We start from the raw sequence: 27937 nt of genomic DNA, 5'->3' as shown, positions 1-27937 counted from the left end.
AAATCACGGCACCGATACCTTCGACGGACCACAAATTCATCAAAAGCCGCCACTTCTTCAAATCACCCACCCTCCCCCCACGCCAGAGAGCGCGTGCAAGAACAGCCAGCGTGTTTCGAACCAGTAAGCGCTTACACCACAATCAAGATACAGCGTCAAATCACGGCGCCGATACCTTCGACGGAGCGCGCATTCATCAAAAGCCGTCACTTCTTCAAAGCACCCACCCTCCCCCCACGCCAGCGAAACGCGTGCAAGAACAGCCAGCGTGTTTGGAACAAGTAAGCGCTTACACCACATTCAAAATCCAGCGTCAAATCACGACGCCGATAGCTTCGAAGGAGCGCGCATTCATTAAAGGCCGCCACTTCACAGCACCCACCCTCCCCCAAGCCAGCGAAACGCGTGCAAGAACAGCCAGCGTGTTTCGAACAAGTAAGCGCTTACACCACACTCAAAATCCAGCGTCAAATCACGGCGCCGATAGCTTCGACGGAGCGCGCATTCATTAAAGGCCGCCACTTCAAAGCACCCATCCTCCCCCAAGCCAGCGAAACGCGTGCAAGAACAGCCAGCGTGTTTCGAACAAGTAAGCGCTTACACCACACTCAAAATCCAGCGTCAAATCACGGCGCCGATACCTTCGATGGAGCGCGCATTCACCAAAGGCCGCTACTTCGAAGGGACGCCGGGCGTGCTCAACTGCGCATGCGTCAAGTCGACGTAGTGCTCGGTTTGCGCGTCAACGTAACGTAACGAACCAACGAACGTGGCGTCGCCAATTTCTGCTGACACTGGCTGACGCGAACTATAAAGGGCCGTTTATAACGAGTCTGGAAAACAGAACAAAAAAATCACGCATCATAATCTAAGGACGCACGCGATCCGCATAAATGGGACTCATTCCGCCAGCGCCACATGACACAAACACATTCTTTGATGGCAACATTAGCGGAGCACCTGCTTCGGTGCGCCTAAACTAGCTCCTTGTTACAGATAAGACAAAGGACGAACACATCCTAATGTGACGCAATCTCGCGCGCTCAACGCCTGAACTCGGCGTGCACGATAGTACGCTCTGCGCGGTAACAACGAAGCACACTGCGCAGATGGCGGCAGCCGTTTGGTACATTTCAAATGGCAGTACTGCTCTGCTTACACCTAAAGTCCTACACCTCCTGCCGCACGGCTAAGCGCAGCAGCACAGCTAAATACGACGTGCACTAGCAACCAAAATCTCTACGTTGGTTCAAAAAAGGTTCCTAACTGTGTATGGCTACACGAGCCGTTGTCATCAAGCGCTACAGCAGCAACATAATCACGTAATAGCACTTCAGTAACACAGAATATAGTTCAGTAATCACATAAAGCAGCAAGGGAACTCTTACTCACCTGATGGCCGAACTGTAACAAAGCGAAGTGGTTCAGTGGCAGCAAACCGTCGACGAGCAAACAACGAGGAGCATCAGCTGGTCCAGTCCACAAAGAAGAAACTAGGCCTACGCAGCGTGAAATTTGAATCTGTGCATTGAAGCGCGCCGAAAGCAAGGACCGCAACATGTACATATACGCATATTACTTGAAACAAAATTAATTGCTACCGTTGGCTTGCTTCCTAAAATATAAGCAATTTATTACTTGGTGCAGTCTATTTTTTATAGTGGTTTTTCGAGTACTAAGAAACAAGTGATCAATCGTCTGTAAAGCGCCGACTTTAAAGACAGAAATTCTCAGTTTTTTTTTTTTCAGGTACATATCTCTGTTAAGGGCAATTAACAGCAATTTTCTGTGGGACCACAGACATTTTCTGTAAAGATGTCTGTACGTTTACACATATTTTTTACAGTGCACCTAGCTCCCTAGAAACAGCCAGATTATTCTTCACAGTCATCCAGTTTCGCTGTGTCAAGCCTCGCGCGGCTTAATTCAAGCTTCGCCAATTTTAGGTCACGTGACTACACACGTACGCGAAGCGTCATGGTGAATAAAAAAGACGCTTGAGCTTAGCCTTCAAGAGCAGAATGCGATAGTGTGATCGGGACCTGTTCGCATCGTCTTTTCATACGCTTCCCAGGCTTCGCTTCTCGGTCTGTACGCGTACCAGGAAGGTCTGTACACGTAAGGAAAGTCTGTATGCGTAACATTGGCTGTTCGAAATTCTCCCAGAATGCATGTCTACTGCAGCCCCGCCACGGTGGTCTAGTGGTTATGGCGCTCGACTGCTGACCCGAAGGTCGCGGGATCGAATCCCGGCCGCGGCGGCTGCATCCTCGATGGAGGCGAAAATGTTGAGGCCCGTGTACTTAGATTTAGGTGCACGTTAAAGAACCCCAGGTGGTCGAAATTTCCGGAGCCCTCCACTACGGCGTCTCTCATAATCATATCGTGGTTTTGGGACGTTAAACCCCAGATATTATTATTATTATTATTATTGCATGTCTACTGCAAGTGTAGTAGCGAAGCGCTCACTACGTTATAATTCATTTTCCCACTATTCAGCGCCGTACCCACTAAGCGCAGTTCCAGACTTAGAACTGATGCTGCTACTGATAATTATTATGTCTCAGTGCTTTGTAATGGACGGGCTTTTAAACCAACCCCTCGTGTCGCAATTCATATGGTGTGATGCCTGGTGCAACTCACCCTTCTGCCATTCAATATTAGATGCTCTTACGGGACGCTTCGCATCACATGACACCTGTGTAGATTTTAAAAGCAGTTTCAAGCACTGGCGTGGCTTTGTGATAAAACAGCTGACTGTCACCGAGAAGGGGCGGATTCTATTCCTACTCAAACGGAAGATCTGTATTGTTTATTGATTTCGCGTCTATATCAAATTTTTTCTCACAGCCGGCAACGCCAACACTAGACTTTCTGCGACACGGGCTCTTTAACACAATCGCGTTAAAAATCTCGCGACTGCACCTTCTCGGGAAAAGTTGCACACAGCAGCACGGAAGAAGAGAACACTGCAGAACCGAAGCTCGGCCGATCCCCTCCATTGTGTATGTGCCATGAGGAGAGGACAACAACAACAACAACGACGCGAAGATGAAACGAAGTGAAGCGAAGAAGAAGAAGAAGATGATAAAGAAGAACTGTTTCTAACAACGTTCTGTATCTAGAATCGAGGGTTCCTTCTCTTTCGTGCCGGTTTCGCCTTCTGACTGTTCAGACCTTCTTAAGAATTTACGAGTCACCACTACGACAATCAGAAACAGCTTTTATTTCCAATCCGGAATTATTTTGGGGGGCTAGATGGCCGCGATTTCACACACCCCAAATTATATTTGCACAACGTTTACTGGGCCCTTAGAACGTACATATCTGCGATATAACCCCGCCTCGTGATAATTTGTACCCTGTGGATATTCAATTTGATGATATTTTTCCTAATAATGCAAAATTACTCCCCCATCATACTTTAGACGGTTTATTACAAGAACACCTGCAGAGCATTAGCACTAACATTATTATTGCTACAGATGCATCACAGTGTGACGAAAAGTCAGGTGTTGGTATCTTTAGCCCGAATTTGGACTGGTCTTATTCCCTTCGACTACCCAACTTCATACCCGTTTTTGTGGCTGAATTTCTGGCAGTAGTGCTCGCATTGCGCAAGTTAAACTCGACAATTACATCTGCCGTTATAATCACAGATTCCCGATCCCTCTGTGCTGCACTTTCTGCTGGGGTAGACTCCCACGTAATAAAGGCGTTTCGTGCACTGGTACCCGTGAATTTGAGAAAAGTTCGCTTAGTTTGGGTTCCTGGACATAAAGGGTTGTTCCTAAATGAAATTGCCGATTCTTTAGCGAAGTCCTCGATTAGTGGACCGATTTTACCTTCTTTTCCAACATCCGCTTATGTGACGGCTGCGCGATTTCGCAGGCGTAGCATTATGGAAGTTTTTGCAGACACAGCACTCACAAGTTCCACAGAATATCGGCACTTATTATACCCTGGCGGAGGTCATTTTGTCAAACCCGTAAACTGGAAGTGTCAATTACGAGGCTACGATGTCCTGTACCGAGGCTAAATTTCTACCAACACAGGTCTGCTCAGGCACCTTCTCTTCTCCACTGTGCGCATTCTGTGGTGAGCTGGAAACAATTGATCATTTCTTTCTGACCTGCAGGCGATATACTACAGCACGAAAAACCCATTTGGAAAGACCTTTACGGGCTATTGGAATGAATTTATCTGTGCCTGTGCTTTCGTCTTTTGGAGCCTCTATTTCTGGGTTCTCCAATGCGAAGGTTTGCGAGGCTGTGAGGGATTACCTCAATGAAACCAATCGGTTAACTAGATAATCTAAATTATCTAAATTACTATTCTTCTGTGTCAACACATGTATATATTTTAAAAATTCGGGCATTGATTTATTTTATTTCATTATTGTTATTTCTTTATTTATTTTTCATATGTGATCAAGTGTCAAAATTTCCTATCAAATTTATCATTTTTCTATTCTGTCCCCTCCCCTCTAAAGAATTATAACATTTATAAAACCACTCAAGTCTTGGCCAATCCCCCACAGTGGGTGTGAGCCAAAGTTGCAGGTGAAGAAGAACAAGAACAAGGCTGTGCGGGATTACCTCAATGAAACCAATCGGTTAACTAGATAATCTACATTATTATCCTCCTGTGTCGAGACATGGATATATTTTTAAAGATTCGGCCATTGATTTTTTATTTTTTTTTATTCCATTATTACTATATATATTCATATTTGATCGAGCGCCAAAATTTTCTATCAAACTTGTAAAGTTTCTATTCTGTAACCTCCTTTCTAAAGTATTCTAACATGTTATAAAACCACTCACTTCTTGGCCAAACCCCCGCAGTGGGTGTGAGCCATATTTGAAGGCAAACAAGAACAAGAACAAGATCAACCAACGAACCAATTCGGAGATGAATGGCAGCGCCGTGATGTTAGAACCTCGGCAAGAGAGCCGTACATCCCCTCACCAAACGACACGCTTGGCGCGAGCCGCAGCGTTCTGCAGCTCCCTGACGAGCAAGTATCCGTGGCATTCGTTCCCGATACTGACCTGTGGCCTGACATTGGTGGTCGCCTTCATCGTCGGCGCCGTCTATGTCACCTACTTATTCGAACAACGTATGCAGGACACGGGCGCGACGCACTTCTGCTGCCCCAACGAGGTCGAGCAAGTGTTCTGGTACGTCAACAGAAGCGTGATCCCTTGTAAAGACTTCTTCTCCTACGTCTGCTCTAACGTCATCAGCGACGCAAGCTTGGTGCCAGAAGACCGAAGCTTGCACTCATGGCGCGCCTTGATCACTGGTCACACCGCTGCTGGTGCGGGGCGCACGGACATCGGGCGATTCGTGACCGCGTACTACAAGTCGTGCATGGCGATTGCCGCACATAAACCTTCATTCATGCGTTCTCTCGCCAGTGCATTGGTTAAGGTTGCATGGAAAGAAGCGAGCGTCTTCAAGAGCAAAGAAGCGTTCACCTACATGACCACTGCCTCGGTCGTTTACAGACTTCCGTCAGTGGTATACATCTCTTTCGACGTGCTAAAGCAAGCGATGTCCGTGAAGGTAAACCTTGTCTGCAACATGGGAACGCAGGATTTCGACGCACTCGCACCGGTACTTGACGCCCTCTCGCGAACTCTTAACGCGACGACGGAGGAAGCAGTGCGCAGGTACGCACTCGCATTCTGCAGCGACCTTTCCGCTGCTGGCCGCACGAGAAAGCGGTACGCCATGGCCAACGAGAGTGCCGTGTTTGATCGAGAAGTCTGGAACATCGATGACGTCAGAGCCGGACTCGAAGGATGCGGGTTCTCGCTGCGGAACGTGACCTCCGTCGACGTGCAGGGTGTCGGCGAAGTGCGAACCTTTTATTCGGCGTTCGCAGCCAACGAGGACAGCGAGGCGACGGCGAAAACGATCGCTTACCTCGTGTGGTACAGCGTCTTCCTCGGATCGGGTGGCTTCTACCGCTCGTTCGACGGCAGCGCACCGAGCGTGTTCAGGGTGTGCATGGCTAGCCTGCGCTTCATATCTGAAATACAGAGCGCCTTCTCAGCCGCCCAATTTATGAGTCCCGAGAAGGACGTGGAGGCGCGGAAGATCTTCGCTCGAGTCAGGAACTCCGTGTACGCAGACTGTCAGCACTATTCGCTGATTGATTCCGAGGACTCGGCAGCATGTGAGAGTTTCTTCAAAAACATGCAAATCGTTTCTTCCGCAGACCTGGCTGAAAGCCTTGTTCCGATTCCGAACGCGACGGACACCTTCGGCGAGAACCTGTTGCGAGGACGGGCCTACGGGTTCGAGGTGGTCAAGAGGCGGCATTCTAGTTATGTCAGCGGAAAAATGTCCCGGTACGGCTACGTGGATTTCTCGGGCGACAAGTGGTTGCAACTGTCTTCCATTGTCTACAAATACCTGAGTGCCAGTTCTGGAGAGCATAACCTTCGCAACTACGCTTTCGTGGGCCGGTTGCTAGCGGAGACCCTGTGGTACATGGTATTCACGCACGCCAATTGGTCTACGAGGACTCTCGACAAGATCGGGATCTTCAGGCGCTGCTTCGTGAGTAACCACCCGAGCAGCAACTTGCCCGCTGCACCCATCGCGCTGACCATTGCGACTATGGGATTGGCGTCCACCCTGCACGCGCTCAACGTGTCCGACTGGTACGACCCTGTGGTCGTTGGCTCAATGTGGCGCGTTTCTCACGCGCAGTTTTTCTACATCCTCACCACGTACCATAAGTGTCCCACCAAGTGGGACTCCCGCATTGCTCAAACAACCAACGTGTCGCTGCAATACCTTGACGACTTCGCCAACGCGTTTCACTGCCCTAAGACCGACGCTTTCGCGAAAATTCGCCAATGCGTTCTTGAGGTGCGGCGTCGGCGTTGAACTTTACAGCCCTCACATTGACAGTGGCCACGCTGAATTTCATTGCAATTACAGTGTTTTTCTTGTGTGTGTCTTTCTTCCTACCTATCATAATCGCAGTGCCGCCATGCGAGGTGTGAAGATACTCGCACTCCGTCGCAGGGTCGCCTGAGAGGTCGGTAAAGTCAGAGTGGAGTGGTTGTAAAGCGTAGGGGATCTAAAAAGCCAAATCTGCGCAAGTGCCCCAGGTTAAGTGGCAATAATTTCCTTGCTTGCTTGTTCCGTAGTTCTGTCTCCTACCCGCTATGAGGGATTGGGAAATAAGCTGGCGGTTAACATAAAGGTAAACATTCAGTGATGACCTATGACATGGTTATGCAGGGGAAGGGGAAAATTCACATTCTTACAAAAGGAATATCGTAACTTTAGTCAAAAGCAAAAAATATTTTAATTTTTTTATGAATAAAGATTTGAGCCGAAGACGATGTCCAAAGAGGGTAAAGAAGATGCCAGTAAAAGCGCCAACAATGTCCTTATTCTTGCAACTTCATAGCGACAAACTTCCTTTGAAGCCTTGGCTCAAGAAAAAAAGGACCCTTCGTGCCCTGAAATATAAATTGTATAAAATGCAGCAGACCACAGACGATAGACCGCATAATTTGTGATTGCTGGGATACAGTAATTTTATGGGACATTCTTCATTGTGCATTAAACAAAGAATTAGCGATTACTCCCTGTGTTATTCATTTCCTTGCTGCAGATGCAACAGGTTTCCCCTATGACATGTGTACGAAATGCGGATCCGGGAGGAGAGAGTATATCATCGAATATGCAGTTTATATAAGAGAAACCTATCGAGTTCAGGAAGAACCACCAATATTGATGCCTATGTGAGATAACCCAGTTTCATTGAAGCGTTTTTAAACCTGTGACAGGTTGACCTTTATGCCCCGCCACTATGGTCCAGTGGTTATGGCGCTCGACTTCTGACCCGAAGGTCGCAGGATCGAATCCCGCCCGCGGCGGCTGATCGCTTTGCAATGAAGATAAAAAGAGCGAGAAAGACAAAGAAGCAGATAGAAAATAGAGGTACAAGAACCCAATAGAAAGAGAAACAAAGAGAAGAATTAAAGAAAAAAATAATGATAAACAAAGAAGGACACCCAGCTGCTCTCTTCCTTCAGGCTTGGCACGACTAGTGTGAAGCTACCATACTAGGGAACGGGAAAGACAGCGGCGGCTGCGAAAAGAGCCCGAAGTGATGGAAGCTTTACGCCAACGACGACGTGCCCGTAGGTCTATGAGAGGTGCGAACGCTCGGTTGCGCAGTTAGGACATCTGTGCCGTGACTGACCTAGCTAAAGCCTAGCAATAACCTAGAAGCAACCAGATTACACTTCAGGATCGTCCAGTTTCGTTGTTTCAAGTATTGCGCGACTTAGCACAAGCTTCGCCGTTTTATCTCACTTCCCGTCTCCTCGAAGCAGTATATTTTGCCGACTACGGGAGAATTGTAATGGGACTTAATATGGCCGTTGTCCACTTAGCTGTCTACAGTGAGTATGGGAACACACCCAGAGGAGAAACCACCTGTACTGGTCAAGCCTAGGGCCCTGGCTATACGAGCTGTTCCGCCGTGCGCGACCACGCCCCAGACTTTGGCATCCTCGTTATCTGTTTTCCTGGCCGCCGCCAGTGACCCGACATTATATTTGATTATGGACACTTTTTCTTCCATTAACCAGCATAAGTTGTGTTATGGCCGATCTCCAAAATCCCTATTCTGGCATCCGTGCTATCAAGTGAACACAAGACGAATGCCTTGCAGTGCTTATCAGTGTATACGCCTAGTGCGCGCCGACGGAAGCGCCATAGGCGGCGAACTCAATCATTGCTGTCGGGAAAGCAAGCAGACGGCCGCCGTGGTTTCCTACGTCGTTGTACGTGTGTTTCCGCGTTGTTCACGTTTCCGTAGTGAAATAAGCAACGTTCGTCGTATGTGTGGTGGCCGAAACTTCAAGGGATGTCGAATAACAATTGCTGTGGAGTGGAGTGCTCAAACAGCTACAAAAACGCGCCCGGAACACGGTTTTACTCACTTACCGCAAGGCCTCCTGAGCAAGAGCGACGGAAGCAATGGATCGCCGCTGTTCGGTGGCGAAGACGAGCCGCTTCGTCATTGTGCGGGTTAACACGTCGCTTCTTGTTCTAATGCTTTCGTTCTGTCATATCGGTGCTCGCTGGATGCACTCGATCATGTTGACACTGGTAGACGACCAAAGTTATCAGCCTGAGCATGCGTTGGTTCGGTTCGACCGCCGTGCAGGGCACTTCGCTCAAACGTTCTATATTTCAGAAGTGTTGTAGTTCGGGCGAGTTGGTCATCCATGAACTCAGCTTGTACTAGCGCGGTACATGTGCCGCGCTATTACAAGCTAAGTTCTATATTTATTATTTACAGAAACAGAAATGCAGCAATGGTTGACTTCAGAAAGAACAAGAAGTGATTGAGACGTCACCTTTGTAAACAAAACAAAGGGGATGTTCACCACGAGCTACACCTCTTAGCTGGTTCTTGTTACGCTGGTCTGCGCGACGCACCTTTGATATTCACCGGCATGGCGATTCACTCCACGCGGACGTTCGTTCTCCTCCGCAGTCGGTCATCACATGTCTTCTCGGCGACCCTCTTCAAAACTTGTCACTGTCATCTCTTGATACCTAACTCACAGCACTAGATCATCAAACAACACGTCTTCTGCGGTCCAGCGAACGGTGCTATCACTAGAACGACATAACTTCTTCGCCGACTAACTCCTCACTGACTGACTCTGCCCCCGCGCGCTTGCTGCGCTTCGGCTCGCGCCTGGGTTCGGGAAGGTGCGTATGATTCGTCTGTGCGTAGCACAGCGAAAGCTAGGGAGAGGGCGAGATCCTCTCACCGATTCGTCTGCGGAATCAGACGGCGCCGCTGGCTTGGCTGGCTCGGCTATGCTTTCTCGAATATCCCGATCTTTCGCGTTCGTTGGCTGTGTCGATGGCGTCTTGAGCGGAGAGGGTAAGAGGCGCGTGGGCGCGCTCCCGGCGCCTTTTTATACTTGTTTTTTCGATTCGCGCGCTCTGTCGCGCACGAACTGTCGGCGCCAGGCTTTCATGCCATCGTTCGAAATCGGCGACGTGCGCTTAGTTAAGCGCTCGTTCGTGACAAACATCGTGCACAAATCCACTTTCGTAGAGGCCCGCGCCTTTCCTGCAGCTGCCAGTGCAGAATGAGTTGTCTGGCACCCGCACGAAGGGGAAATAGCAGCCGCGAACTTCATTCATCTCCTCACAGCAAAGCTGTGCAAAGCGCTGTCGTCTGCTCGGCTTCCCGCACGTACTGTCGGCGGCGCCCGCCAGGTGGCTATCAGTGGCGCCTCTATAGGCGGTGCACAAGGCGTATAAAATAACATTCTCCCTATTTGCACCACGAAACATGAAAATTGACGTAATTGGATATGATGCATGCGCTAACCCTCTGCCTTGCACGACACCTTATGCATTTGACAGAAATTAATAAGCACCAAAAATGGAAAAATTGAAACAACTGCACACACCCCATCATTCATCCTCTGCTAATTCATCGACGCATTGCGCCCGTTTTCTTTGCCTTTGTCTATGTCTGTCGCGCTGTTAGCCAGTATGTAATCATATAAACGTTGCAAGAAACGAGGACACATTCATAAACACTTTTGCATTGATGCGCTCACTACAAGATGCTTTATTCATAGATTGATATAACAGTAGCAGTTACCTATGATCAAAAAACAATACTATGTAAAATAAACAAAGCCAAACAAAGCAAGGACACAGAAAAATGACCTAAATCCGTCAGCTCAGCAGCAAACATATCAGTAGCCCACGAGGAACGACACCTTACAAAAGTTCGCGTTGTTCTTAAATTACGAGCATTTAGTCAATGAAATGTCATTTGACAAAGACATGCTTGGTTGGGCTTTGTATATACTATTGGCGCAGTTGAATCTTAAGCATCCGAAATTAGTCGGCGTGATTGATTGAAACGTTTGGTTTGAGTGTTGTCTTGATGAAAGTGCATTGCACATGTTGACGAGTTGTGCTCAATGGTTGGCCTCTGGCGAAAGACGAGAACACGAGCAGCCTATTTTGCTGGTTCTCAAAGCTAATAAATGTACTGTTGAGTTTTATGTGAACGGCGAAGCTAGGACATGGAGCACGCCGCAGTGGAGGAATACAAAATCATTTGGACAACTTGGAGTTTCTTAAAGTTTACCCAATTCATGAACACGTGTGTTTTCTTAGGTATCGCTCCAATACAAGCGCAGTCATCGTCTCCGGAAATGGAGCCCGCCAGCGCAACGCCATCGCCGTTAAGACGTCTCCGTACGCTTTTCTCTGTTCTGGTTGACGATGTTCTTGAACATCTCCTCCGTTTCCTGCGAATGCAGACACATATGCACTCGCTCTGGTACACTTTCAGGTGTTTCCTTGATCGCAAATAGAAATGGGCGTCATGCTAATCCAGCAATTTCATAACAACATTGATATCTGTAAAATGTTTATTGAATGCCCAGGATCAAATATCCAGCGTTTATACTAGTCCACTTGAAAAATCATACAGATTACACGACTTACAGAAAAGGCAAATGCGGCAGGTACAAGAATGTGAACTAGAACAAAGAGCGATAACGAAGGCTGGCTAGGAGGTGTGTTATTCATGCAACGACATTTTATACATATTGCGAACGGCGCCCTAGGTGGTGTGATTGCTTGCAGCAGGCCTGCAGGCTTCAGTGGCGGAGATTTTCGACGTTGGCATTCACGGCAGCTTTTTACATAGTGCTTCACGTATGCAGCAAGCTTTAGCCAGTAGTACGCCCCTTAAACTCTGGCGAGGGTTTGTGAATAACCTAAGTGACCGTATGTGAGCTCGTCAGGGCAGGCAAAAGAATGTCTTGAATGAATATTAGCGCGGCAAAAACGAGGACGAGAATAGAAAAGACAGACTACAACGCCAGCGCTGTAGTCTGTCTTTTCCATTCTCGTCCTCGTTTTTGTCATGCTAATATTCTTTCAAGATAGAAGCACACCAACTAGCCAAATTGACAGTTCTGATGCATAAAGAATGTCGTCTCGCATATCAGAAGGGACGATTATATATACATATGATTCCTTTTTTCTTTCAAGTGTCTGAAAAGGGATCTAAAAATTGATAGGGCCCCGTATGCATTCTCCTATGAAGACTCCAAGGCGAAAGCCATCTTCTGCTTTTTCTTTCTCAGCGCAAGTACTGATTCCGCAACCCCCCCCCCCCCCTCCCTTTCCGAAAGCTCTCTGCACCTAACGTGGTTTTGCACTGCCTGCATGCTTGACCCACGTTTGACCAATCAACAATTCTTGTCACGACATCACCATGTCACGTCCGGTTATGTGATGTCATAGTGTCAGGTCATGATGACGTCATCTGACGTATTGATGACGAACTTTTGGTCATATGTAGCGTCATGATGGCGTCCAAACAGACGGTCAATTTTCGCGTTTGTTGAGACTTCTCAGGGTTTCAGCTCTTTGAATACGGAACAGAATGCATTTGTGTTAGCGAAGCAATGAACCTACATTTGCAAGCTTGTCCACAAAGTGTCGTAGCACCATATTTCCGGTCGCAGTGCAGCCTCTCGCAAACATATTGCACGCGGATTGCTGTAGTCTGTTGTGGTATGTTTTTAGCTGCTCCTCGCTGAGGCTGGGGACTGATTCGTGACACACCTGTGCACAAACTAAAAGCATTCAAAAACAAGTTTAACGGCCTGGAAAACATGCTTTTAGGGTTTGAATTGACACACACAAGGGAGATAGATGCAGACACGTACACATGGCGCTTTGCTTGTCTGCGTGATCCTTCAGTGTGTCTTTTAGGCCGTCCAATCATGTTTCCCGAATCTCACCAACTTGTCCAAGAATATTTGTAATTGGTCAATGGTTTGTGTAAAAAAACCTTGCGCTACGCAAGCACTGGCTAGGCAGTTAGTACAGTACTAAACTGTTATCGAGTTAAATAGAATACTAGACAAATTAGACAGTTGAGAACATGCCAAAAGTTCACGATTATTATTAGGCTTCACAATAAGTCACTGCGTAGGAATGCTTAGCTTGACAGCAAGGTAAACTGGACAATTCAAGTTGCGTAGTCTCGTATTAGTTCTAGAAGTAGAAATTCCTCATCCCCATTTTTTGAAGTGTACCCGACGTTTCAGGACTCCTTCAGGCGCTTCCTTAGGCAGTGACTGTATTGGGTGTGGAAGCGGTGCTAGTTCTTGTCCTGTCACCTCGGTACCTCCTTCCCCTCGCGTAGCGAACGCCGTGCACATGTAAAGAGGGCATTGTCTCAAGAGGGCATTAAATCTCCTTGATGTGCCACAACTCAAGTAAGAGCCTCCTTCCGTGATTCATTCAGGTGTCGTTCACAGAAGCACCGCCACAATCGATTTTACGGTCACACTTGTCACAATTTTCTTTAGGAGCACTGCATTGCACTTCCATGGAAACGCGACTCTCCCAATTAATGCAGTCACCCCCTGAAGAATGTACCCGACGGGTCCAGAAACGTCGGGTCAATTTCAAAAGGTGTGGGTAGAGCTATTTCATTATAAAGAACACAGCGAAACAACAAAAAGAAAAACACATGAAAAGACTGTCGTAACAGTCTTTTCGTGTTCGTTTTTTTTTCTGTCTCGCCGTGATGACATGAACACCAGCGCCGTGATCGTGTAGTAAAAGTATTTCGTTTTTTTCGTTGTGGCGCCATTTTTATGATTATGCGTCCGTACCACCTCGCCCAACTGTCTGTCCTACTGCAGCCATTTGCACATCTAGATTATTTCAACCGAGCCACACAGATCTTTGTCAATATTTCATTTCATTTCATTTTATTATACCCCTCAGGGCCAGAGGCATTACAGAGGGGGAGTGGTAACAACACTTTGACACAAAAAACAAGAAACAATGTAACGAAAAAAAAACAAAAAAATATATGTACATTTAAGAATCACATTATACTGGAAACATGCGCGCGTTCTGCAACTTGAAGGCAAATATCATATAAACTGTACTGAACCCGCCGATACAGCGCAACCATCGCTGCTGTACAAGACAAACTCTGCAGGCGATAACACAGCAAGCACGCTCCATGGTATTTCCAGTGTTGAGCCTATGTGATCACGCGTCGGCTCAATCAAGGCCAGCACAATGTGGTACTTTTTTATTGAAATAAAAATAAATGAGGGAGTTGACACTATTGCTGGGCTACGGATACTCATTTCCCCTTGGTTGTTAGGGCATAAATAAAATTAACAAGCACTTGTTCGTCATGGAGCGAACATGGCCGTTATGCAGACTCCCTCAAGGTTGCCGGTGAGCACATCGACGTGATGCCAGAATGAATCATAATTAGCCATGTTAGAAATATTTATCATTCACGTGCTAATTTTTACAGCGTGACTATGTAGTAATTAGGCCCAGAACAGTACGCTAAAAATTAAAATCGAGAGAAATCGTTGGTTTCATGGGTCTGTCAGTTGTTTTTGACAGGCAGTATATAATCCAATCTACCAGCGAATTCTTGTAATATTTTGCGAAAGTCATAGGATTAGGTTTGAAACTTCACAGCGGGACAGCTTTTGCCATTGTTTGGACTGTTACGGCAAGATCGGACAACATGGATAAATAAACAATTGCATTGTTCTTTCAGTCGCGTAATACAGTAGAACCCCGCTGATACGTTTTTGAAGGGACCGTAGGAAATAAACGTAAGAGACGGGAAACGTAAGAGACGAAAAACAGGAAAAACGGCAAAATATTTAGTGGTACAGAATTTTATTTCAATTCTTACGAGCAGCACGAAAATTGGCGCGCTCAGCCGCGATCTAGTCGATGGATAGAAACGCGCAGCTAAGGACGGCCTCATCCACAAAAATGTAATCAACGTATGTGATTTTTTCAACACCAACAGCTGTAGGCATGAAAGAACTAAGCACACGCAATCACGACCAGCGCGGCGAGTCCGACCGCGAACCCCACGCACGACCATGCGAGCTCCAACCAGCTCGAACTCCTCCCGTTCTCCGACAAATAACGATGATGATGAGTCTACGCCAACGCGATGGCAGAAGTGAATGCCAATCTCCAAGGCCTTGCTTTCGCAAGCAATTACGTCATACACGCCATGTTTGTGCAATGCAAATCTCAAAGGCTATGCTTTTGTCAATAGTAAATGCCAATCTCGAAGGCCTTGCTTTCGCGCGCAGTTACGTCATAGACGCCATCTTTGCATTTTGAATCTCGAAGGCCATGCTTTTGTTTGCATCAATTGAAAGATTCTGTTGCTTGCGCCTCTCATGCGGCTAGTATTACGGTCAAACGAGGCCAAGCTGCGTGAAAATGCACCATGGCCGCTCTCTTTGGTAGTCACTCGGTCGGCTCCGAGCGCACTTCGCGACGTATCATACGGGAACGGTCCGACAGTTACGACGTAACAGCGGGGTTCCCAATACATTGTATCCTATGGGAGCTATGCCGGGACCGGCGGAAAATGACGTAACAGCCGGGAAAACGCAGCAGTGAGGAACGTAACAGCGGGGTTCTACTGTATACCTCATATTACTTCTGAAGAAACCTTATTCAATGTTTTCAGTGACATTGCGTACCACTTTTAACAACGCAACTGTTAAAGCTGCTGCAGACACTCGGGCGGGTATGTGCAACACAGGCAGAAACTCCGTGGGGTATGGGCGGGTATGACAGGAATTGGGAAAGCCCCACTACCAAGTACAGCAGGTGCGAGAGAAAGCGATCACATTACAGGGAGATAGCGGAGTGAATCAGAGTAATGGAGAGTGTTGGGGAAAGAGGTTGGCACCTGCGGTGGGAGAGAGTAAACCCTAGTAAAACGAGGAGTGCTGAGGCAAGGAGCCGCAAAGGAGGAGGGAAGGGGTTAAGCGAAAACTCTGGTGGGTGAACTGGAGAGATGGAAAAAAGGAGTAGGAGAGGAGATGAGTAGTGCAGATGAGGAGGAGAAGAAATAAATAAAACGAACCAAAATTTATTGCCGAGGTGGAATTCGTGACCCCTTTTCCCACGATCCGAAGCCGAGCGTCGTAATCACTCGGTAATTCAGGCACAGTAGCAGAACAACCATTTCTGGGAACCATATGATTGCGCTGCTGTGGGCGACAAAACGAGAAAAGGATACAGGGAAAGAGAAAGATAGATAGAAAAAATATGGCAGATCCCACACACTGTGGGAATCGATGTAATGCGAAGCAACCAGCAAATACCTGCATAAATCGCTTTATTTGTCTTTGAGGTAAATGAAGTCATTGACGTCATGACATCTAGTCAACCATATACCAAATGTTTGTCATGCATGCATGTCTGCATGTGCGATATGGTACACCATGATAATGAACCAATGTTCTGGTACACACAATGCATGATGGCCTGTTATTTGTGGTAGTCACGCACAAATGTCATGCTTTTGGTATCTAGTATCTAGATAACGAAACAGCCGGAAGTGCGCCAAGACAGTCTGGTGTATATTATGTTGTACGTGGCATGAATGTCATGCTTTGAATGTCAGGATCTGTCGTTTGTGTTCATTATACAATCACGTTCTGGAATAACAAACTTCGTCCATATCAGCTAGAAAAACGGCCGCGAGCGCACCACGAGAGTGGCGAGTAAGTCGCGCCATACATGACATGCATGTCATGATTGTTATGTTAACACCTGTCATTTATCTTCGTCGTGCAGACACGTCCCGGGAAGCCACTTTCGGTGTCTATCAAGCTAGCGAGACGGCCGCGACCGTACCATGAGCGTGGCACGTAAATCAGGCCCCGCATGACGTGCGTGTCATAAGTGTCATGTCGTACGGACACGTCCCGCAAAAGCAATTTTGGTGTATATTAAGCTAGTGAGACAGCCGCGAGCGCGCCATGTGTGTGGCATGTAAGCCATGCACGACATGCATGTTGTTACCACCTGTCATTTGTGTTCGTCATGCAGCCATGTCACGCACTGCCCAATTTGGTACACGTCAAGCTAGGGAAACGGAAGAGCTTGGGTGGGGGCTCGTTGGAACATACTGCAGAAAAATATTTTAGCGCGGCGAAGTTGACGACAAGAAAAAACATGGACAACGCAGACGAAGCGCATCTAACAACTTAATTTATTGAAACAAGAAGATCAAGAAAGGAGAGGAGGGAGAGACGTAATATACAAAGGAAAGGGCGCTGTAGGCATGGTTTTCGTGGTTTGCCTACAGTGCCCTTTCCTTCGTATTTTACGTCTCTCCCTCCTCTCCTTTTTCGATCTTCTTGTTTCAATAAATTCAGTTGTTAGATGCGCTTCGTCTGTGTTGTCCATGCTTTTAGGGGCGAAGCTTCTTAGGGTGCGGGTCTGTCCCTCCTCTGTAGTATGTAGTAGTAGTAGTTGTTGTAGGTAGCCACCTCTAGTTCTTGGAGTGTTCACTAGATGGCGCTGGCATAGCCACCTCTAGTTCTCAGAAAGAACCCTAGATGGCGTGGAGGCGCTCGCTGCGTTGCAGATGCGTGCTCTAGTCCCCCCCCCCTTTTCTCTCGCCTCGCGAGGCCGACGCAGGCAGCGTCTGCTAGCGAGTTTTTTGATTGAAAAAACCGACTGCTCGCGCTGCACAACCGTTCACTGACCACCCCATACATATAGGTACAGGATTTTGACCTCCAAGGTATTGCCTGTGTGAGATTTCTCCTGTGCGTGATTAAACATAAAACATTCACAGCGTACATGTAAAATAAAGTGAGCTGTAAGTCGCCATGACTCTCATCAACCTTTTAGTATAAACGCGCCCGATCTCACGTCGTTGATGATGTACTGGGCAGAATTCACGGAAGTTTCACATATGGCGCGTGTCATTGGTGGAAGGCAATCGCTCGATTTAGTGCAGTGACGTACGCTAGGGGGACTGTTGTAATAAAGGGACCACGTAAACCAACAGTACAATATGAGTTTGATGTTTAATATATACACGGTGTTTCTCACGTGTTCACTTGATCATATACTGGGCGAATTACTCGGAGTATTCGCGGTTTACCGATGATTTCCTCCGGAGCTTCGCCCCACTCATCATCATTCACCCCGTGGATATGCTGTGGATTTTTTTCTTGTCCTCAACTTTGCCGCGCTAAAATATTTTTCTAGCGAAACGGCCGCGAGCTTACCATGAGCATGGCATGTAAATCTTGCCCTACATATCATGCTTGTCATGATTTTCATGAAACCACCTATCATTTACGTTCGTTATAGTCACGTTACGCAATACCAGTTTTCGTGTATACCAACCTAGCCAACATACCGCGAGCGCGCCATTAGCGTGGCACGTAAATTATGCCCTACATGATATGCATGTAATGACTGCCATGTTACCACCTGTAATTTATGTACGCATTGCAGTCATGTCACGTAATACCGAATTTGGTACTTGTCAAGCCAGCGAAACGGCCACGAGCGCATCATGAGCGTGATGTAAATAAATCATGCGTTACATGACATGCACGCTATGATTTCCATATTACCACCTGTCACATATGTTCGTCATACAGAAATGTTTTCTCATGCCAATTTTGGTATATCCTCATTCAATTAAACAGCCGCGAGCGCCCCGAGACAGTTTCATGTAAATCATGCTGTACATGCACGTTAGAACCTGTCATTTATGTTGGTGATGCACTCTTGCCACGCCATACCAATTTTGGTATATATCAAGTTAACGAAACGGCCACAATACCACCAAGACCGTGGTATGTAAGTCATGCTGTTCATGACATGCATTACATGGTTTTCATGCTGTGACGTCTCATTTATGTTCGTCATACAGTCATGCTATCCCATACCAATTTCGGTATACATCCCACTAACGAAACGACCAGAAGAGCGCAAAGCCGTAGGCGGCTAGATAGGTAGATATATAAATAGATACGCTCAAAGTCGCAGAAGTGCGCTAAGAAATGCCTCGCATTTCAAAAATGCAAGGCAGAAAGAGAAAGAGAGAGTGAGAAAGAAAGATAGAGGAAGAGAAAGAAATCCTAGCATAGTCATGCATAGTCTGGTCTCTGTTTTCCGGAGTTTATTTTTTGAATGAAATTCGGCCTTTATCGGAGTTTGTTTATTTCTCGTAAATCTCCATTTCTCCGACATTCGGAGTGTAATTTTGCCTTATTCTGAGTACTCCAAGATGAAATGACACCTGAACACGAAAACATCAGAACACACGAGGAGTATTTTAGTTGTCTGGAAGATTGAGACGCACAAAGAAATATGCACACATGTACAAATACTTGAATACAATACATCTACGTTTGTTTGCATATTACAACCTTATAGCTTGTTGTAATAGATGCCAGCATACTTTACTAGCTTTCAGAAAAACCGAGACGCCTAAGCACCATCAACGGAAAGAAGCACAAGATAAGAGCGTGGTGCTTCAACAAGTTCTGCTAAGGTATTTTACTCAGTTGCTGTTACTGATGGAAGCATGCTCCTTTCGACTGATATTTCTCAGTTTTGAATCGGAAGAAAACACAGCTCCGTAGGATACGGCTTTTCCAACCTTCTAGAGAGCGGAACATGCGAATTGATACAGCGTTACACGCCTGAACTATTTGCAAGTCTATCATGAGGGTCCAACGTCCAGAAGGCTCGTGTTGTAGAGGGTTGCAAGCACCCCAACTGCCGGACTTGAATTGGGGCGGTCTTTCATCGAAGAGCTTATTGCCACAATGTCTATCGCACTGACCTCATGTAGCTATTTCCGATATAGTTTATCACTATTCTTATTTAAAATATTGTAGCGCTACATTTGACGAGGACAATACAGACAATTATATGACAGGACGGACGCTGATTCCAACAAAACCAGTTGCAGTCAGCGCCCGTCCTGTCATGTCTTCTCTGTATTGTTCTCGTCAAATGTAGCGCTATAATATTATAAGAATGTATCACCAACTAGGCCCGCAACGTGCTTTGTAAAGGTGATCACTACCTCGCATTGTGCGTGCCGCCGGAAACTCGCTTCGAAAGAGGCTGCCAAGAGGTCCATCAGCGTAGTGCAGTGGAATCCCAGCATGACAAAGTGTACGGCAGAACTGGTGCGCGAGGTAAAGTTTATATCGGCCAAACCGGCCGATGTGGCAATAATCGCTTAGAACATGCCCTTTCGTTAAAGAATTAAACGGGGTTACATTGGCGGTAAGAATAGGAGTTTATCGGACAAATCCGAAATGCCAAAAATGTTACCGCCAAGTGTTTATCGAACTTTTTCGGATTTGACAGCGGCCGTGACAGAAATGTTGCGTACCACGCAAGCGTGACCAACTGTGACTGACTATGTGTTGTGCCATGTGCTATCTTTCTCTCTCTCTTTCCTCTCCATCTTTAGATCTCCCCCACCCCGTTCCCATGTGTACGGCAGCAAACCGGTTTTCCTAAACTGGTTAACCTCCCTGCCTTTCCTTCTCTACTAATTCTCTTTTCGGATTTCTCCGAAAGCACGGAGCCCTATGTATAGTATAGTATTGCAAGAGAGTCGGGAAATAGAAGTGATGGAGAGGAGGAGGGAAAGCATGAGGGGAGAGGGTAAAGTTCAACCTGACCATGTATACTACAGTATTCGCCGCGAGATCGGACTACAGGTGGGAGCGTCGTCGCCGCGTTAGTGTCGCTGGCTCGCAACCTAATGCACACAGTGGCGCTTCGCTGTGAGCGTTTTGAGCCGATTGTCGACGAATGAAGCACGTTAAGTGCAGCCTAAGGGGGGTATATACGCCCTCCATCATCAAATTAATGCACGAAGCAAGTCTAACGTTCATATTACGTGTGAGAGAAGCGCACTCTGCCAATCAGTAGGGTGCTGGCCTTCGGTGACAGTCATGTTTCGCATTGCGCTCAATGTTTTTTCTTGTTTTATTTGTAAGTGTTTAGCTTGAGATCTGCTTATATGCTACAATATAAATGTTGTTGCTCGATTGCGCCAATTAAGTATTTACTTCTTGCTCTAGCGAATAGAGCAAAAAGGTCCGTATTTCTGTGTAACTAGTTGACACAGAACTTTGTGCACTCTGATTTTCTGTTCGCATAAATACGCGCACCGCTATAACAATGCGTGGCTTCAGGAGGAGGAGGAGGAATAAACTTTATTATGAACCAGCAATTTAGGTTCGTTGGCCTAGGCCTCCCACGTGGGGACGTCGAGGTCTTGCCTCTTCGCCGCCTCGCGGGCTTGCTGGATGGCCCAACTTTTTTTTTTTACTGATAACCGGCTTTTGCAGATGGTAGTTCATTCTTTACGGTATCACAGGGATTTCGAAATTGCTAACACTTCACGAGATGGTGCCACTAAACTTCTGCATTCTCACCTCAACATATATCACGCCTTCCGTTTAGGACGACGCCACGTGCACTATGTGATGCGCTTGAACTGCAAGTTGGCACCACATTGAAGTGAATTTGGCGAATGGACGGTACGATAATTACACCTAGCGCCATACAGACACGTGCATGCACTCACTTATTAGAGTACATACAAGCCTCGGAAGACGAAATGCTTGTGTATATCGTCTAGGCATACGTACAAGCATTCTATACTATACTAACACAACGGAATAAGCTGCCTTCTGAGAACGTGCATGACGTTGGCACACATGCGAACAAAGTGTGGGTAGCAGACGATGCAAGAAGCCATCCACACCACGGGGTTTCGTCAACTCGCCGCTAGGTGCCGACTCTGCTCGATGCCGAGGCCAATAGCAGTGAGGTGGGAAAGGGAAGTGAGGATGAGGGTGATGTAAAGGAGGTAGGCTAGGCCACTAGCTCCACTGCTTGCACTCTTCGCACCAGTAGGGCGCAGCTGCCCCAACTGCTTGAGACAGTTTACGGGATGATGTTATTAAATGAACAGCAAGATTCTACATTGCAACCATATTTGTTTAAGACAACAGTGACGCAGTCAACAGCAACAATCAGTACACCACCTGCTATAATGCCGCATATGTCAGTGCTTACAGTGTAGCATCGCTTATTATGCGTTTTAACTCCTTACCAATTTCATGCCTTGTTCGTAATGTTTCACAGCCCGAGTGAATGCCTCCGAGTTGACTGCCTCCGTTGCTGCCTGTAATGCAACAGTCTGCAATTAGAAGCCGTACCTTCTAGGCCACGCAAAGTCTACTCTGTTGCATGGTACGAATATCAGCTGAAGTACTTGAAGGCCCAATCATTTATTCTGACGAAGATTAGCGTTTTACGTATGGCAGCCACGCCAAAAGAGGGCTGGTAAAAGGTCACGGGCGGCATAAAATTATCATCTGAGTATTATCTGGATAATTCATAACTTCTTTTGGCCTTCCTTTCATACACTCTCAGAACTACATTGTTTCTCGGAGTTTACAAAGAAAAAAAATTCATGTGTCATTCCACTCTGTGAAGCGATGACCAATCCATGTAGCGCGGGCGGTCGCTTGAGCAAACGTCTCAACAAACGGGCTTGTCTTGTTCAGAACTGCAACAACTGCCTTCCTTAGCGCGTGCATATTTCGTATCCTCTCCTGCAACCCAAACAAAAGAGGAGGAAAGGGCACGTTCGCAAATGAGCGGAAGACGGGGCCGGTGTTCTGAATTGGGCGAGTCAGAATGAAAGAGGAAACAGCTGGTATTAAGACAAATGCAAGACGGGTGGTGCTGGGAAATTCGCGAGAAGCCTTTTTTCAAGGAATTTCTAACCGTTCTTATCACCGTGAAATTGTCCTTGTCAAACGGTACTCACCATTGGTAACCACAACAGAGCGACAAACCACATTCCTTTCTACGCTTCCATGGCGAAACCCAACACCACCAGCACCCTCTATCCTTTTATTACTTCTTTCCACTTTTCTTTTGACACACCCAATTAGGCCCGCTGGCCCCTCTATTCTACCCCACCCCCATTTGTGCACTGGCCCTTTCCTCTTTTGGCTTGGTTGGAGGAGAGGGTACAAAAGATGCACATGCATGCGCTAAGGTAGGCAGCCCGCATGAAGAAACGTTGACTCCAGCGACACCTCCTGTTCGAAGGATTTTCCTGGTCTACAATGCCAGCAATCAAATCAACTTGCGGCTGCGACAACGGCAACAATTTTCGTAGCTCCTCCCGCAAAGTCATTCTAACGGTTTCACGCAGGTCATCGGAACAGACATTGAATATCTGGGTTGCCTGGTGTTAAGCGGCGATTGAATTGTTGGGTGCGCAGTTTCGACGTCTTTTCTATTGTTGTCGCCTCTGAGAGAAATTCCTCGACCGTCTTAGGTGTGTTCCTCCTCAGACCCGCGAAAAGCTCCTGCTTTGCCCCTCGCATGAAGGAACAGATTTTCTTGTCGTCAGCCATGTCAGCGTGTCGGAAAATTGTGGCCATTTTCTTGGTGTACATCAAGACGTTTTCGTTCGGGAGCTGGGCACGGGTCTCAAACAGGGTTTCGGCCCTTTCTGTGAAGATGACACTCGTATCTGCTCCAAGGAATGCCGTGCGGAAGAGGTCCCAGGTTGTTTGCGTGAGCCCTCTGTTTCCGAACCATGTGCTTGTGGCATCTTCAAGGGCGAAATAGATGTGGCGAAGGTTCTCGTCGCAGTCGCAGTTGCTGATTTTGGCGGCCGAGACTTATTTTTCTAGCCAAATTTCCGGATCTCTGCGTGATGATTCGCGGAAAGTAGGCAGTGCTGTCGCATGACGACTGACGCTTGTAACGCACCTGCCGTCATTGTGCCTGCTGTTCTGATCGTCGTCGTTGTTGCCTTCTCGGTTAGGGGTTCGTATTACGGCTAGATTCTTAGTAGACTGCTGCCATCGCGACGGTCCGGGAGGGCTTCAGTGTCGTCTTTACGTTGTAAGCGTGGTGCGCGGCTTTTCGTAGGCGTCCGGAACATGAAGGAACCAGCTGCACCTCCACCAGGTGTCACGCGGTGGTGATGGTGAAGAAGCAAACAGAAATAGGTGAAACGCATTGTTGGACCAACTTGTGCCCAGTAAAAGAAAGGCTCAAGGTACGAGCAACACTCGCGGCACAACGATAACTGCTAGCACGGACGTCGGTCGTCAGTATTCTGATCACAAGCAGACCGCGTCGTCTCTTATACACCAGTGTTCGAACCTTCCATCGTTATCGCTGGTACTCGCGTAACTCTAAAATAAATTCGGTTACACGTGTCCTCCGCGTAATCTTAACAAAACAGTCTGACACAATCGCGAATTTTCCGCAGATTGCTGTACTGCCTGCGATGGGGAGTGTCAAGTTCTTTTCTATTGCATGTGGAGCCTGATCACATTAAAAGAAAGGAAATGTGCACACGTGGCAACATGCTCGTGGCTAGAGCGCTATTATGCACGTCAACAAGTACCTTTTGATGATTACTAGCTGTGTAATAAGTAACTTTAGCCAGATAAAGGTACAGCTATTCCAACTTTTTAACTTTCGATTCAATAAACTTTCTTAATTTTATTACTGTTGTGATTGGGGCTCTTTTCTATCCCAAATTCTAACGGATGTCTGGCCGTGTAAAAAAAAAGAAATTCGTATGAGCTTAACCTTTTGCAGCGCAAGCTGTTAAAGATCACAGCAACAACCCGTTTTGGTGTTGTCCGCCGCTCGCCGGGGTCCGCCACCGCTATTGAGTACAATGAGAAAAAGACGTCCAAGGTCGAGCGGGATGTCAGCCCAGGCCATGTGCGTGGCAATCGAGCATTCCACCAAAAAGCACAACGCTGTTTGTTTTTTACTGCAGAGACACACAGGTGCTGCGATGTCCTTAGCAAAAAGACCATTTAAAGGCGTCATGTCAGACACACTTTAATAGGTTTAATATAGCACAGAAGACAACTAGCATAACAACCATGCGTCTTTGCCTAACTGAATTGCTTCACGAGTGGGTGGTTTAAAGCTGCCCACCCACTCACAAGGGCTAAGCCGTAATTCTTCGTCGTCGTCGTCGACATAATGAAGAAAGGACACATAATAATAATAATAATAATAATAATAATAATAATAATAATAATAATAATAATAATAATAATAATAATAATTGTTGGGTTTGTACGTCCCAAAACTACAATACGATTTTGAGAGACGCCGTAGTGGAGGGCTCAGGAAACTTCGACCACCTCGGCAGGCTGGCCAGGTTTGGCTACTTTGCGCCAATTTGGCCACTGTTTTAGGCCGGTGGCGGCAAAAGAAAAAAGCGTTTTGGCTACATAGCTACTCTTTGACTAGTTTCTTGTTGCCTTGATTTCAACCCAATTATCATTACCTTGCGTCTTCGCAGCTGCTGCCGTTCGAGTATGCGATGTCAAAATATAGCGACGAAGGTGTGTTCTAGCTTCCAAAATTAAATTTGCCGCTTGCATAACGGAAAACAAAATACTTCAGGATAAGTGCCTGGGACTTGGGAGAAAACTGTTGCATGGCGCTTCAATTCCCAGACCTCCTATTGCTGAAGGTGATTTCAAACTTTAATTCGATGTAAACAGGGCAACCAAAAGCGCTCCGCATCCAAGACGCTCCGAACTCATCAACAACAGAAATCGGATATCTGACGCACTGCACTGCTCTTGCAGCGTCTTAAAAATAGCTACGGACTGCAACTCGAGAATATTAATTGCTTGGACTTGTCATCAAGCGAGAAACGATTGCGGAAGTGGCTACAATTTATGCTTCAATCACAGTAGCAGTTATTTGAAGCACACTCACGCAGTACTCATTTTTATTGTCACTGGTACTTTAGCCCTTTTTAAGAAAAGTCACGCAAGACGCGTGAAGAGTATGTCATTTCTGCAACAACGCTAGGAACTTCGCCATCCTGCATGAAATGATTGCTAAAGTCAACAATTAATGCTGTAATCTCAGGAGTTATGATTTTAAATGGTTATTGCTGGGCTTATTTACATTTCCACCTTGAATATAGTCACTTCTTTAACAACGTCGCATGTGACACACAAGTGGCTACTTTTGACTACTTTTACTGCCGTTCGCTCAAGTTCGCTACTTTTTAGCTAGTTTTTCCGATCTATTGGCTGTTTTTTTTCTCTTTTCTACCTTACAACTCTGTACCTGGAATTCCTTAACGTGCCCCTTAATCTAGACACACGGCCTCAAGCATTTCTGCCTCTGTCGAAAACGCAGGCACCGCGACCGGGATTGCGCACATAGTCTCTTACAGATGTACAGCGGCTACTTTCCGCAAAATTTCCGCAAAATGATGAAATATGGCATAGTGAGTCGTACTTCACAAAATTGTCATGATTCATGAGGCAGTGAGCATTCGCAACCTTTCTTGTAGTAGTCGCCCCAAGAGAATTTACAACGTGTTCTTAAAGGCCGCTCGTCTAGCTTTCACTCTGACTGTGCCGCGTGGTCTGCGCAGGCGTGGCGTTTTTTTTATCTTCAGGTATTCACACCTTGAAGATTGATTTGCGAGAATGATTGATTACTAAAATTTTTGTCTTCTGACATGGCATAACCACCCACTGAGTCACTTTTAGACAATATTAACAATTAGTAAATATCATATTTGTATTTTACACAATATAAACGATGATCAAATTATTTTTCAGCACGTGCCACTGTTGATTTGTATGGCACGTTGCACTACTGTTTTTGTTATGATTAAAAATCTTTAAAAAGGAATGTTGCCGGTGCCACTGTTCCGATTTGTCGAAACGTTTTTCTCCCGTCACACTTCCTGTTCAAAATTTTTATTACTTCAAGCCTCCAGGTGGTCATCAAGCTCTATCTTGTTCAGCTTACAGTTTTTATTTTAGTTTATGTATGAATGGACTTTGTGCACAAAGCAGTTTATATACTTTTAGAGAGAAATCTTACTTCTACATTCATTACTGTAGCACGCTCCTTCTATAAGGCTCTATAAAACAACCTAAATATATTACAAACGAATTTATATTTCAATGACCACTTTTGAAGTGATATGCATTAATGTTATTCGATTTGTTAATATGTTCACTGTACAAACGGGACACTTTTCTCGCTCACTGTACTTTTGTCCAACTTGTGCTCCAGCTCTAAACTTGCAGCACTATTTCGAAAAGCAGACACAAACATCAAAAGGAAAGAAAAATTCTAAGTCTGGAGAACAATCACGTAAGAATTGTATAAAGAAATCAGGGAAACGAATCTTCAAGAGAAATTAAGGCACTGTTGCACATCAAGTGCACGCTATTAGAATCTACACAGAGAGAGTCTTTTTGTTGTCTTTGCCTTGCACCCAAAGCTCACCAGCTCACGACGCGAGATATGCAGTACACGGCGCTGCCTTTCAGCCCCGCATCCTACGTAAGACTTTCATGACCATGCCTGTTCCCATCGTTAGTATGTTAACGATGACTTCAAGTTCAAATTTAGGCGCTCTCTGAGTGCTTCTCGGCAACAAACGCCATTTAAACGAAAAAAGAGGCAGTATTTTATCTGTTTCTCTTTTGAGTTTCTTTTTTTCGTCGTGGGGGGAGGGGGGATTTTTAAAGCTCCTTCGCAGTCGGGGAGGTGAGCGCTCGTGGTTTTGGTTGCGGCGTCGACGTCGATCACAGGTGCTCCACAAAAGCAGCGAATTTTTACGGATTCCGATGAATCTGAGCGTTAATCTCTGGGTGACGGTAGCTGCACAGATAGGGAAGACGCCTTCGATTCGTCAGACTCGTCAGTCCGGAAGGCGATAGAGCGTCAAACCGCCCCGGAACATCACCAGGTATCTACCAGTAAGTTTCGCTCTCTTCTTGGGCCGTTTTATCACTGCCGCGCGTTGATGTAAACATATGCGGTGCGTATTAAAGGTCACAGCTCTTTTCTGCAAGGTGTCGATATCTTTCGGGCAGGAGCATTTGGCGCCGGCTGCAGAAAGAGCGGAGTTCTCTCCGCGAAAATGGCGCGGGGTGGACCTCAACCTAGCCCTCCGGAGTGCCGCGCGTAA

The 27937-nt window shown here is 46.5% G+C and overlaps 2 protein-coding genes across 2 annotated transcripts in view; both read right to left on the bottom strand.

Annotated features, from left to right (window-relative positions):
- The window catches only part of LOC119406709 (atlastin-2), a 210661-nt gene that overhangs the window by 120420 nt on the left and 62304 nt on the right, over positions 1-27937 (bottom strand). The window lies entirely within an intron of this gene.
- Positions 10616-27937, bottom strand: part of LOC119372402 (uncharacterized) — a 59974-nt gene continuing 42652 nt past the window's right edge. The window contains exons 7-9 of the mRNA XM_037642873.2: positions 22034-22105; positions 12520-12669; positions 10616-11339 (exon numbers count right to left, since the gene is read on the bottom strand). Coding sequence (XP_037498801.2) covers positions 11274-11339; positions 12520-12669; positions 22034-22105 — 288 coding nt within the window. The 3' untranslated portion in view covers positions 10616-11273. The remainder of the gene's footprint in view (positions 11340-12519; positions 12670-22033; positions 22106-27937) is intronic.

Source organism: Rhipicephalus sanguineus, chromosome 10 (assembly GCF_013339695.2).
Source record: "Rhipicephalus sanguineus isolate Rsan-2018 chromosome 10, BIME_Rsan_1.4, whole genome shotgun sequence".
NCBI lineage: Eukaryota > Metazoa > Arthropoda > Arachnida > Ixodida > Ixodidae > Rhipicephalus > Rhipicephalus sanguineus.
The sequence above is the reverse complement of the archived record's forward strand: the minus strand, read 5'-3'. Positions and strand labels throughout refer to the sequence as shown.